Source organism: Emys orbicularis, chromosome 7 (assembly GCF_028017835.1).
Source record: "Emys orbicularis isolate rEmyOrb1 chromosome 7, rEmyOrb1.hap1, whole genome shotgun sequence".
Lineage (NCBI taxonomy): Eukaryota > Metazoa > Chordata > Testudines > Emydidae > Emys > Emys orbicularis.
This window is the reverse complement of record NC_088689.1, coordinates 2,109,876-2,123,909: the sequence shown is the minus strand read 5'-3', so window position 1 is coordinate 2,123,909 and position 14,034 is coordinate 2,109,876. Positions and strand designations below refer to the sequence as shown.

At 49.1% G+C, this 14,034-nt stretch overlaps 1 protein-coding gene across 1 annotated transcript in view; it reads right to left on the bottom strand.

Annotated features, from left to right (window-relative positions):
* The window catches only part of ARMH3 (armadillo like helical domain containing 3), a 171,885-nt gene that overhangs the window by 118,263 nt on the left and 39,588 nt on the right, over nucleotides 1-14,034 (bottom strand). The window contains exons 11-15 of the mRNA XM_065408100.1: nucleotides 12,828-12,888; nucleotides 12,090-12,136; nucleotides 11,246-11,321; nucleotides 8,926-9,019; nucleotides 3,165-3,266 (exon numbers count right to left, since the gene is read on the bottom strand). Coding sequence (XP_065264172.1) covers nucleotides 3,165-3,266; nucleotides 8,926-9,019; nucleotides 11,246-11,321; nucleotides 12,090-12,136; nucleotides 12,828-12,888 — 380 coding nt within the window. The remainder of the gene's footprint in view (nucleotides 1-3,164; nucleotides 3,267-8,925; nucleotides 9,020-11,245; nucleotides 11,322-12,089; nucleotides 12,137-12,827; nucleotides 12,889-14,034) is intronic.

Genomic DNA, 14,034 nt, shown 5'->3' with positions numbered 1-14,034 from the left:
CAGTATAATCAAGACTGGTGAGAGCCAGAGTGTAACCCAAGTGTGGCTGGCAGGCTGCAGTTACACACACACACACACACACACACACACACACACACACGCTTGCATGCTAGGAGGCTGTCTGTAAGCAGCCTAGGTGGGAACTACTGCAGCAAGGCACTGAAAGGTGCCCAAGGGGGTGACACAGATGCTCATTAGTCTGGATTGCACCCTGGTACGTCAGGGAGGGGTCTCTCTCTGGCTCACCCGTTTGCCTTTCCCAAATATTCGGGATGCAGAGCTTCGCCCCTGGCCAACACTCCCGGTGAAAAGTCCTTCCTCGAGCACCGCAACTGCCCTGCCATCAGCTCTCCAGGGGAGATCGGCTTTGTTGCTTACGCCAGCCGGAACATTACGCAGAAGAGCTCTGGCAGACGGCAGGGCAGTAGTGCACTGAGCGCAGTGCTGATAGACAAAGGCCTGAGCTCTATCCCCAGCAGTCACATAGACTCAGGGGTGCCGAGAGTCTTGCCCCAGGTGCAGAATGATGGCTAGAAAGCCTGGGAGGGCTTATTTTTAATGTTAAGGGCTCCCCCACACCCACCACTTGTTTTTCACCTTAGAAATTCAGGCCCTGTCTGCCCTGGAAGACTCTGGCAGAGTTATCCGATCATAAATCTGAAGGAACTGATTGAGCGGAGAAGCAATTTTTATTCAAACTGTTTAAAACTCTGCTTTTATTTTGTTTTCCATTATCACTGATCGAATAATTGAGAACCATGGGGGAGAAAGGAATCCCCGTTCGGAGTCTATGCCCCGGCCTGCAAAGACAGCTCCCAAGCCACAGTTCTGAGACCTCCAACAAACCCTCCAGAACACCAGGGAAGACCAGACTGGACATTCTGGCTGGTTTTAAAGTAACACACAAGAAGAAAGAGATTTTGAAAACACAGGCCGCCTTCATACAGCAGAAAAGGGCGTTAAGCCACACACACCCCAAAAGCCTTTGGTGACTGCATTCAGGACACTGCATACAAACATCCTGCACTGAGTTTGCAAGCAGATCTGACTCCGGGCTGCTCGCTCTGCTCTATGTCAGTGCTGGGACATGTGATTATTAAAGGGAAAATAAGCCCCAGAGGGTGTGAATTTTAACCTGCTGTATTGAGTAAACGTAGGGGCACAGCTGGGGTGCAGCGGCATATTTCCCTACTGCAGCCAGACTGTTTTCAAAAGAAGGAAAAAGTTTCTCTCTTCAGGAAGGAGGGGCAGTGGCCTTCGGGAACTTCAATACACGAGAGCCTTGTTATCTTTCTATTGCAAGATCTCACGGCTTATTTCGAAGGTGCTGCTTCCATGTCTCTTCTCCGGGGATTAGGCTGAAAGGGTTCCTGCCACACACTAAGTATTCATGCGTTCTCCTGCTCAGGTTGTGAATGGCTGGTCATTTCTAGCCACGAGCTATGGGCGAGGTGAGCTGCTATTCATAGCAATCCTTCGCATCTTCCAGCAGAGGATCTGAAAGCCCTTTACAAACACCCAGTACAGTAGGGAAACATCCCAGCTCCCGTGGGATGTTCGTCAGTCTGAGCCCTAGTTTACAGATGGTCCCTCTCAAGCCTCCTGTGACTCTGGGGTCTGGCAGAGAGGGGTTAATTAGACGGGATTCTGATCGAACGGATGGGTTTTAAATTACACCTTCCAGGGCAGGGGTGGAACAACTGTGCGGGCCTGGAATCAGAGCAAGTGGACATCACCCCGAGATAGAAGTGATCCTGTAGCATCACTGGTTCTCTCCTTTCCCATCCCTCCATGGGATATTGGCCTTAAATGCTTCCTCTTCTCATCAAATGAATGGTCAAGGGAAGGTCACTTGGGAGCCCCTATTTACCACTCAGAAAAGAGAACCAAGGGATACACCCAAAGAAATTAAAAGGCTCCACGTCTTAAATGATCAGGTTGTGGAGCTCATTGTCACAGGCCACTCTCATGGCAAATCGCTTCGCGGGATTAGCCACTGAGGGTGAGCCTGCAAAGCCTGGGGCAGCCCACAGCAGCAAGCCTTCCAGCCTGGCGCACACAGGCAGGCCCGCGCTAGCGGGTTCAAAACAGCCACGGGGACATTGCAGCTCGGGCTCTCAAGGCCACCCTCCCGCCTGAGCCCAACACCTGCACAGCTATTCTGAGCACAAGCCCCGCAAGCCCAAATCCGGTGAGCCAGGCTGGGAAACGCACTGTGTGGGCTGCACAGACGTACCCTACACAAACCTCAAACATGGGTACCCAAGCTAGGGGGAAAACATATAAAGGGACCCCAGCCTCCATCCATCAGGACAAACCGGCCATGGGCTGCCTGGGTTTAGGAAGAAATCCCCTCCACAGACGTATGTTGTTCAGTGCCGAGTACTTAGTCAGCGCTCAAATAATACAGAACAGCACTATTATTTGTGGGGATCTACTGATCTTCATCCAGGGTAAAACTGGACAGACAACAGCGCGTTTGCAACAGGCTGAAATTTGGCACAAAAAAGGTGTTACTGCACATGTGCAGTAACTGCTCGTGCGAGTGATCAGGTGCAGTGGTGCTAATTGAGCAGTCTTGTGCACACCTGGCCAGTGATGCGTCAGTGACACGTTACCAAAGCTTCCACTCCAAAGTGTAAAAAGCCAGGAAACACAAAGCAAAGAGTGTAAACATACCACATGGCCCAGCAGCATCTAAATCTAACTACAATGGGGAATCACTGAAGCCCCCTTTACTAATTCAAGTGCCCCTCGTATCACCCATAGGTGCTGAAGGGCACACAACGTTTCACACCTGGAGCTGAGTTCGGATTCCTGTGTCAGTCCCTTACAGTTCTTAAAAATCCACCTCTGTGGGGTTTGAATTCTCCTCCCCTCCCATAGCGTTTGGAATTTGATCCGCTTATGCCTCCTAGAGAGGGCCTTGCTGAGACTCCCTCGGTTAATAAGCACTACAATTTTCCCCTTCTATATTTGGCTTCCCTCCCTCCAGCACTAGGTCTCCCCAAGATCCACGTAATTACCACCTGGCAAGGAGAAATCAGTTCATTCTCTCAAGGTACAGAGCGTTCACAGGGAGACCAGGTAGCTTCTGTATGAGTTACGCTAACACCGCCCTACTGCCTGGACCCACGGCTCCCTCGACAATAGGATCTGGTTACCTTTTGTGTCCTGCATGACAATTGAGCTGTACTTTAAGAAGGTTATCAGCAAGTTGCTGGTCTGCACATCGGCATCCAAAGGCAGCTCTGCAGAGCTTATAACTGGAATAAAGCAGAAGAAACGCATTTATCCTCTGCATATCACATACAATAAGCAAGGGGAGGATACTCAAGGAAAATGATTCTCAGACGTTAGGGTCTGGGTGTAATGAACACATTTGTACATAAGAACAGCCATACTTCATCAGACCAAAGTATCCTGTCTTCTGACTGTGGCCAATGCCAGATGCCCCAGAGGGAATGAACAGAACAGGGAATCATCAAGTGATCCATTCCCTGTCGCCCATTCCCAGCTTCTGGCAAACAGAGGCTAGGGACACCATCCCTGCCCCTCCTGGCTTATAGCCACTGATGGACCTATCCTCCAGGAACTTATCTAGTTCTTTTTTGAACCCTGTTATAGTCTTGGCCTTCACAACCTCCTCTGGCAAGGAGTTCCACTGGTTGACTGTGCATTGTGTGGAAAAAATACTTCCTTTTGTTTGTTTTAAACCTGCTGCCTATTAATTTCATTGGGTGACCCCCTAGTTCTTGTGTTATGAGAAGGAGTAAATAACACTTCCTTATTTAGTTTCTCCACACCAGTCATGATTTTATAGACCTCAATCATATCCCCCCCCCTTAGTCGTCTCTTTTCCAAGCTGAAAAGTCCCCATCTTTTTAATCTCTCCTCATATGGAAGCTGTCCCATGCCCCTAATCATTTTTGTCACCCTTTTCTGAACCTTTTCCAATATAATTTTTTTGAAATGGGGTAACTACATCTGCACGCAAAATTCAAGATATGGGCGTCCCGTGGATTTATATAGAGGCAATATGGTATTTTTTGTCTTATGATCTATCCCTTTCTTAATGATCCCAACATTCTGTTTGCTTTTTTGACTGCCGCTGCACACTGAGTGGATGTTTTCAGAGAACTACCCACAATGACTCCAAGATCTCTTTCTGGAGTGGTAACAGCTAATTTAGACCCCATCATTGTGTATGTACAGTTGGGATTATGTTTTCCAATGTGCATCACTTTGCATTTATCAACACTGTAGAGATTATCTGATCTCCCACTCCCCAGTCAGAGGTCTTGTGTCACAGTGAGTAGGGAACAGCTCCTTCCAGAGCCCACCGCTCCTGCTCCAAGCTCTGGCTAGGGGTCCCAGCTCTCCCCTCCTCCAGACCCCACAAGTGCAGATGACGCTCCTGCTTTGGCACTTCAGCGCCTACCAACCCCGGAGGCGACAGGTGACTAATTCCAGCAGTCCGTGCAGATGAGGCTTACATCGATTTCATTTGGAAAGGAACGTGCCCGGGAAAGGCCCTGCTGAGTTTCAATAATAGGATTTGAGCACTTAAGAAACAACTGTGAAGAGGTAAGTGCCAATTGCATGCCAGGCTCCCTCCCTTTTCTCTCTGGGACATTGAAAACTGCCCCCTTCTCCTGAAGGAACAGTCCAGAGCTGAAAAGCTGCAGCACAGAGAGAGGTGCTGCGTGACCAAGGAGCTTTGCTGTAGGTCAACGCAAAGATTTTTTTTTTAAATGCCCACCAATGTTTCCCAAACTAAAGCTTTACGGGCAGCAGGCTCTACAGATTTACAGCAGGCAGAAGCCAAGGCGATCACGGTTTATGCTAGCGAAACTAAACAGCCGCATGGAGACATCTGCCCCTAGCTGCATCAGGCCGGGAGGGGGTGAGCATTTCTGATACAGACCTTGCTCCTGTCCCCCATGCCTCTGACACCTCAACACGAGACACGTCTGCAGTGTGCTCTGCAGGTGACTGCCCGTTACCCGGCTAACTGCCCTCCCCTCAGGTCCCAGGCCCCAGTCACCTCGGTTTGGGGCTGGACTCAGGCAGTTCTCTTGCTCTGCAGCACCCTGTGATCAGCCATGCTCATCTCAGCAGGTCTGAGTGGCTACGTCTACGCTGCAGTCTGAGGTGCGATTCCCAGCGCAGGAAGACATACGTGCGCTAGCTTGGATTGAACTAGCATGCTACAAATAGCCGGGTGAGCAGTGAGCTGGCCACCCCAGTACAATCCCATTCGAGAGCCTAGGTACACACAAGGGTGGCTAGCCTCAGCCAGGCCGCCAGGGCCACACTGCTATTTGTAGTATGCTGCACAGCCAGCACTGCCCCCAGGAGCAGTGACCAGCGGTTAGCACAGGAGCCAAACAGCCTGCTCCCAGCAAAGCATTATTAATCTAGAGCCAGGGCATTTCAGGTCTTAAACCAAGAGCTGCGGAAGACCCAACTAGCTTAAGCTGTCTCCACAGCGTCTGTCGGCCTGTCCCTCTGGGCAGCTCCTGGCAACTGACCACTCCCCGTCTGGCTCCTGAAAAGGGTTTAGTTAGTTCCTGCCTGGCGAAGCAGATGTGTCCTTTGGGGCTGGCGCCATTGCCCTGCAATTGCCCCCAGTGTTTGTTGGGAGGCTGCTTCCCTATAGCCCCTTACGCTGCTCTCCTGCTTTGCTCGTCCGACAGCTCCCCCCGAACGAAAGGACTATGCGTGCCCTTCCCCCGCACATGTAGCCAGGCTCTCTCGACAACCAGGGGCCATGTCTGTTTCGCAGCTCCACGGCCATCACAGCGGCTACCCCTTACATCAGCCGGGGAACCAACGCTGGTGCAGGACCTGGCAGCCTGTTTGCTAAGCCGCACACGATGACATTACCGCTCTGTGATCTGCACTGGCTGCCTGGGGGCTTCCAGCTGGAGTTCAAGGTGCTGTTTTAGACCAATTAAAGTCCTAAATAGCTTGAGGCCTGCTTACCTGTGGGACCCCTTTTTTCAGGCCATACGGCCATAGACCTGGTCTCATTAGAGGCATGAGCTGGACCCACTTTTGGATGGGAGAAGGAGCTGCTAGCAGCTCCAAGGGGCGCTCGTCTCTGGAATCCACGCCCTCTTTTCCATCTGTCTGCAGAGCAAGCACTCAGCCTATCTACTGGCCTGGCCTTTGGGGGAGAGAAAAGTAGCTGGAGCTTGCACGAGGATTTGGGGTGAGAAGAGGCTGCTGGTTTGATCCTTTAGGTGACTGTATTTTTAATTTATGTAAAATGCACTTGGAGGCTGGGACAGGAGCCTTTACATCAATAAATCTAAATCAATACACAGACCGCCTCTCCCTGTTCAAAGGGCCTGTTAAACCCCGCGGCGAGATAAGTAAGGGTTAGAGCTCGGAGGAGCAACCAGGCACGGAAGGGGGAAGGGACTTATCCAGGCGCCCAGAGCCAAGGGCCTCTGCTCCAAGTACCGAACAGCAGGGCTTCTCTAGCGACTGTCCCCAAGCACTGCGGCACCCGGTCCTTAGGAGACCAGTGATCCGTGCCCAGCAACAGGGGACTGAACTCACGAGAAAGTTCCAGCCCCAATTCGGATGTCTGGCTCTGCACCGCTAAGTCAGATACCTTCAGATATTTTCATTTTTAAAAGCCCTCTAACATTCCAGTATGTGTAAGGCAGGAAATAAGGGGATCAAAACCGGCACTGACATGCAGAGGGGCCCAAACGGTAGTGGGAGTTACATGCAGCTCATGGAGGTCTATGTGCTCATCTCTAATACAAAGCTGCAGTCCACAGAGATGACGGGGCCAAGCAGCCAATGGGGCCTGGCAGTTTGAATCAAACTGGAGTAGTGCAGGATGGGGCCTTCAGTTTCTGGGGGCTGCACTTCTCCAGGGTCTGCAAGCTGCTCCATTTAATGCAGAGGCTCCTGACATGTTGCTAACGTGACTCTCAAACAGCAAAGTCCATGCACCCCTCTGCTATGGGACTGGAAACTTTCTTACCCCCAACATTATGAATTGCTCATGAAGATTTAGCCAAGGTCAGCAATATGCATTCACATCCATAATGGCTACTACCGGAGCCGCTATGATGTACGCTGTTGATGAATATTAAACAGTAAGCAAATCAGCATTTAGATACCATGGTGACAGGCATCTTAGATTTGTATATTACGGATGCACAGTTCACAGCAAACAAACAGTCTTATGAAAAAAAAAAATCACTCTGCAGAACCCAGCACTGCTGAACCCAGTTAACCCTACAGCTGTAGCTTTTTTATGAAGGCAAAGGGTTTTATTTTGAAATTTTAAAGGGCTTAATTCATGTTACAGGCTAACAGCTGGAGGAATTTCAGTTCGGAACACGAGCCTGTTTTTAAACCCAAGTTGCACAGAAGAGTGCCTGGAACCCATACATGGATTTTTCCATGCTTTGTATCTTGAAAATAGCTTGGCTTTTTTTTTTTTTTTTTAAATGCACCAGAAAGAAAAAAAGCTGTCCATTCTAAAGCTGAACTGTCTTGTGCTAACTCTAAGCCAAGAGCAAATTTTACAGCTGAATTGCAAATCCTGCAAAATGAGAGGAATTCTGACTTAGCTGGGGAGCAGCACAGTAATTTAACCAAACCTAGGCTCCAGCGCTTGGCATCGCAGAGAGGCTGGATCAGAGATAAGACGACAGGGAATGTAAATGAAAAATGCCTCTCAACATGATCCCTGCAAGTTAAGATCAACTCCCTTTTCTTAAGCTTAATAACCCTCCGAGCAGTAGGGAGCCGCCAGTGAAGGCTGAGTGCAGTGTCTGTTCAAAGTGGGCTGACTTCTTTCGCTAAATGAAGAAAAAAAAAAAAAAGGAGCTAGTTGTAGGTAAGCACAATCCTGTCGGTTGTGTAATAAAGTGCGTGGGTGGATACATTAGCAATGAACAGTCTGAAAGGAAGCGTACGAAGCGCCTGGCCCGCTGCATCACACAAAACACATACACGGGGAGGCTCGAGACATCTTTTTTTTAACTGAAGCTTTTGATATCCATGGTAACCAGGCAGAATTCATCCTTTTGGAGAAGAATAGTCATCAGCCGGGATATCAAATGACCTGAACAGCAGATACAAGAGGGTAACCCATGCTGCTCTCGCTTCAAGACATTGCCAAATTGCGCTCTGTTCAAACAGACTCCATTCTTCTGTTAACTGCTTTCTTCAGACACTGACGGTGTAATGCTGCTGGATTTCTCAGCGTGGGTTAAGTCTACACGATCTCAAATAAAGAGCTGGTCTATACAGCTCTCGTATGCATTATGCACACATTAAAGTCTCTTGTTTAGAACAACCAGGCTCCGAGATCTCAGTTTAAGCCGTCATTTAAAAAGCCGGTCTGAAGAATGGGCAGAGGCAATAGAGAAATAGCTCCTGCTTCTCAAACACCTTGGATTCAAATCCTAGGTTAATTTCCAGCTGGAAACAAGTTCATTAGTGACAAGTAGGCGCCCACTGTGACTAACTGCCTGGGAGATGAGCTCCACCAAAACCTCCTAAACATCAGACATGTCCATAAACAAAGCCCTTAAAAAAACCATTAATTGGGTGGCTGCATCCGTGTGGAGACACACTGGGACAGGAGGACTGTGTCAGTCCCCTTCTAGCAAGATGTGGCTTTAGCTATGGCTTTGGGAAAGATGCCAGCAGTTCCTCTGGGCAGCGTACACAAGAGCAGAGAGTCGGTGTGATTCTTCTTATAAGTAGCAGAAATAAAAAGCCATCGAACGTGTCACCTGGTTCTGCTTAACAAACCAGGCCTCCCAGGAAGACAGGAAATCTCTCTCCAGATAGAATGGGTTAGCTGCCACCTTGAAAAACTGCTTTGCCATTTATTTTATGGTTCATTTTAAATGCTAACCCCCAAAAGAGGATTAAACATCTCACCGTCTGAAGAAGGCGGAGTGGTCCCAAGCGGAGTGACTGGCGTTGTTGGAATTGGGCTTATCGGCACTGTCACCAACCCCATTTCTGGATGGCTCTGAAGCAAAAACACACACATTTTATACACCACAGTAATGTGGAGCAACACCCACAAGGTGTATTACCCCAGATGAGACAGGCTGCAGATGTGTTGGCAGACACCAGAGCTCAAGGCAGCAGGCTTTCAACCACCACCCTGAGCAGCACGGGGGATAGACGGCCCAGTGGTTTGGGCACTAGCCTCGGAGTTGGGAGACATGGGTTCAAATCTCTGCTCCACCACAACCTGCCTGTGCGACCATGGGCAAGTCACTTAGCCTCTCTGCATCAATTCGCCAAGCTGGGACATACGGGAGACCAGACGACCTGGTGGTCCCTGCTGGCCTTAATCCCTGTGACTGTGTGTGCAGTGGGGATAGGAGCACTGCCCTGCCTCACAGGGGGTGAGAGGATTGTAAGGCACCCAGATACCACAGTGATGGGGAAAAGACACAAACCCACCCACTCCTCTTAGACCTTCTGGTCACTCCTCCCGCCCCTCCCCAGGTGTTTTCAGAATGACCCTGGAATGTTTAATACCTGCCCTTCCAATCCTGCTCTGCCCTTTTAAAATGGGATTCTCATTTGTTTCATGGGTTCCCATTTTAAGACAACGGCAATTGACTATGTTCCTGCCCTGCTGAAAAGCGCGAGGGTTCAATAGAAGACAGCACTATGGAAACATCATCGATCTGTTCTGCTTCCTTCAACTGCCTTTCCCCCCCAGCTCATCTTCACTAACTGCTCCAGGCCTAATTACTGCTTGAACCTGATTCACAACAGGCGTCTGTTTATTTCAGTCAGCTGGTAGAACTGGGGAGATTCGACATGAGCAACCTATTCTGTTCTAATCCGGCTGTGATGTAATCAAGACTGTTTCATATCGTGTCTTACATACAGACGCATCTCACAATGCTTAATACAATGTGCGGTATACGAAGGATTTGAAAGTTAGGGACCGTGCTGGAGAACTACTAGACGGATGTAAACCCACACATTTTATGGGAAGCATGGGCACTTGCTACCACTCGAAGTCCAATCTAGGAAATATAGCTTTAAAATACATTTTCCATTGAAAATATGTTTTCTCCCATGGAATAAAACCAAGGGATTTTTCCCCCGCAAAAAATAATTCAGCTGTCAGCCAAGGTATATAGCGCCACCTAGCAGCAAGAGATTAGTATGAGCAGGGTACTAGGGGCTACAAGGACAATGTGGATCTAAGTTTAGCCATGCCCCATGCCATGCCTAGGTATTAGTGGTTGGAGAATCCTGCAATACTGGGGCAGGTAGAGAATGCGATTTGAGCCATAAGTTTCTTCTGTTATTTTTGGGGAGCTTTAAGGCAAGTCATGCCCTACTTCAGACAAGGGTTATTGACAATCCACCCAATGGCTTCATCAGACTGGTACATCCCAGTGTGTGCTGGGCCTGTCTAGGGCTGCCTCCAACCATGGGCTGGTGGCACGACCAGATTCATTACTGTCTGCCCCCACCATGTTTTCTGGGTGTGCAAACCCAGGGGGCATTCAGAGAATCAGCCTGAGCTTTCTGATCAAATCTACAGATGCATCCACTGCTCTTCAGACACAAACCCAGCTTTTATTGTCCCGCTTCACAGACTGATACTGTTCGTTCTCAAGACAGGACAATTTACCTACAAAGAAGGTTAATTTCATCACATTCTCCACACAGGTTTGTACAGAAACTAGTGTTTGAAACAAGACTCTTCCAGTAGCTGTTTACTCTCTAAAACAAACTGCTGAACTGTGGTGCCACACAGGGGATCAGAGGTTAGATTCCTAACTTCCAGGCTAGCAGGGAACAGCCCACCCTCCCAGTGCTTCCTGAGCAGACCCTCCAGCCAACCGCAGGGCAGCATTAACAGGGTTCAGAGGGAGTCACATCCAGCCCTCCCCAGACACAAAAATGGGTCAGGCTGACACGAGGCATCCCCCAGAAAACTACTCCCAAAAACCTTTTTAATTCTTTTCTGTGGCGGGGTGGGAAATAAGAGGCATTGCATTTCCTAAGACACCCTGAATCCGGGCCCTAGCCTGCTTCTGGTCCTATCTGACTAGGAACTACAACGAAACCCCAAATGACCCAGGGAAAGAAAAGACGGACTGACTGATCTAACTGGTCTTCTCCAGCCCTGCCCTGGATTGGCTGTTGAAGCACTTTGGGGTTAAGCTTCCCCCCAACTCAAAGACATGGAAAGGAAACGCATTGAATTGGGCCCCACCTGTGCCAACACGGTGATGAAGTTCCGGTTCAAGTGAACGGCTTCGTAGAGGGCCAGAAGAATTGCCTCATTCGTTCTACAAGAGCAGCAGAAAAGCAGAGTTATGTTAAGGGCTGCACTCCAGGGACAGCCACCAGAGAAAAGGACTTTCCGAAGTGACTCATGATTCGGTGAGCCCAGCCGGAAACACCTTCCAGGGGCCGGAGTTTCAGAAGTGGCGCACGCCCACCCTCTGAGAGCCGAGCGCTTTTTATTTAAGGTGTATTAGTTGGGCACCCCCAATTACTAGTCACTTTTGAAGACCTTGGCTATGGTCTTGGACCCCCTCAACCTTCCACCGAAGGACTCACCTTGTTCCTCACTCTCAAGCACTGCTTCCTCCTTAAAGTCCCTGCATTTGAGAGCACAGAGCAGCCAGCTGCCTCCACCATCCCCTATTTATGTTGGGCTGGGGATGGAGGAGCAGCTTTTTCCCTCCTGATTTGAAAGGAAAGCACTCCTTGGGGCAGGAGAGCGTGTCCACCACTATGATCTCCACCACCAAACACAAGAGGGGTGCTCCATGAACAGTAATTCCCCTCTCACTGCCTACATTCAACACTCGCGCACAGCGTTACAGAATGCTCCCGACACAGCCAGCCCAGGGCTCCTACAGTCCCAGCCTCGCCCGTCGTTTGCAGTTGCAAGGTACAATTTTGGTTGCCAGGCCAGAGCGGACGTTGCTTCGGCTTGTTTTTCTACATTACAATGGCCCCATAACGGAACCGCAGCAGGTGACATTTTGCAATTCAGAACCAGCAAGGTAAATTGCCGTTCACTGTACGGATAATATCTGTGTACTTACTGGACGGAGATTTTCTCATCGGCATCGGCTATGAACATGCTGCCCACCTGAGGAAGGAAATAGTATTGCACAGCTTTATGAAGCACATTAGGAAAAGCCGTTGCCATTGCTTGCAGCTAGCAAGAGCAGGCCTGGACAGGACCTGAAAGCTGAAAGGCCTTGGCTGGCTTGCAGACGAGGAGCAGGACAAGGAAAGTCCCACAGCTTCCTTCCCCAGGTGGCCATGAGCTGCCCTTGGAAGAAGCCTCCCCCAGGAGCTAACCCCCACTCAAATGACAAAAGATGATGACTGATTCCCAGAGCTGGATCTCTCGAGGGGCTCCCCATACAGCCGCAGACAAAACACTGTAGGTTTATGGCAATGCATTTCCCATCGCATTGTGCCAGCAACACTGCTCTCCTCCGGCAGCTCCTGCACAAGAGCAGCCATTTATTTTTTTTATGACAATGGCGGTTTAAAAAAAAGTCGCGCAGCTTTTAAAAATGAAGATGGAGAAGAAAATATTTCTGATTCTCAGCCAAAAAATACTTCGCTCCTTGCAAAGCACAGCAATATGATCTGTGGTGTCGTTTGCACACCTCACCCCCACCCCCACCCCCCAGAGCCTGATCCAAAGCTCACTGAAGTCAATGGAAAGACTCCTGCTGGATTCAGTGGATTTTGGATCAAGGCCTCACATAGTCCCATATACTTTATTTATCTTTTAAGTACTCAAAAAATGCTCTTTCCTCACTCACCATATTGGTTAAGGCTGAGAAAAAGCCACTCTGGTGCTCCTCTTCCTTATCTTTGTACTGCCTGAACAAACAGGGAAACAGCAACAGAAAGTGGGGTGTTACACACGGAAACAGGGTTATTTTATCCAAATCCCTATACAACAGACACGTCAGGTCAGGATAAGAGATGGAGAGAGCGTCAACTTTCACGTTTACTTTTCAAGGAGCTTGTGAAGAGAGCTACAAAGGGAATTCAAATCTCTGTTACTGACAGCCCATGGATTAAGGCAGGGGAAGGAAACCTATGACACGTGTGCCGAAGGCAGCACGCGAGCTGATTTTCAGTGGCACTCACACTGCCCGGGTCCTGGCCACCGGTCCGGGGGGGCTCTGCATTTTAATTTAATTTTACATGAAGCTTCTTAAACATTTTTAAAACCTTATTTACTTTACATACAACAATAGTTTAAATTTAGTGCCTTGCATGGTATAGTTTAGTTATATATTATAGACTTATAGAAAGAGACCTTCTAAAAACGTTAGAATGTATGACTGGCACGCGAAGCCTTACATTAGAGTGAATAAGTGAAAACTCAGCACCCCACTTCTGAAAGGTGGCCAACCCCTGGATTAAGGTATGCAGTGGTGGGGTAGCCAGGTTGGTCCCAGGATATTAGAGACACAAGGTGAGTGAGGAAGAAGCTCAGTGTAAGCTGGAAAGCTTGTCTCTCTCCCCCACAGAAGCCAGTCCAATAAAAGGTATTACCTTTCTCCCCCCCCCCCCTCGTCTTCTGTAGTAGGGGACAGTCTGGGGGCTAACAGGAAAGGGGAGCATTGTGTTCTGAGGCAAAGGTCACACTGCTGCTCAGCCAAGACCCACCCAGTCTGGAGTGAGATGAGGGGGGGAGCTAGGGAAATCTGAAAGGCATGCTCCCAAATAGCTGAGACACTGAACTGCCAGGAAATAAGGCTCATTAAAACCCTAACTCATAAAAGAAAACTGTTTTCAGTCATTTGTTTGGACTTCGATATTAATTTACTATTTCACAGGCCCCAGCGGGGTCTGAGACCATCTGAGCTTACAATTACTTACAATGCGACAAGCGAGGGCAACAAACCAACTGCTTTTGGGGAGGAAAAGCAGGCTACAGGGAACAGTGATTGCACAGCTTTTCGGGAAGGCGTGGGGGCATCACAGTACAGGGATATTTTTTATTTTTTGCTTCAC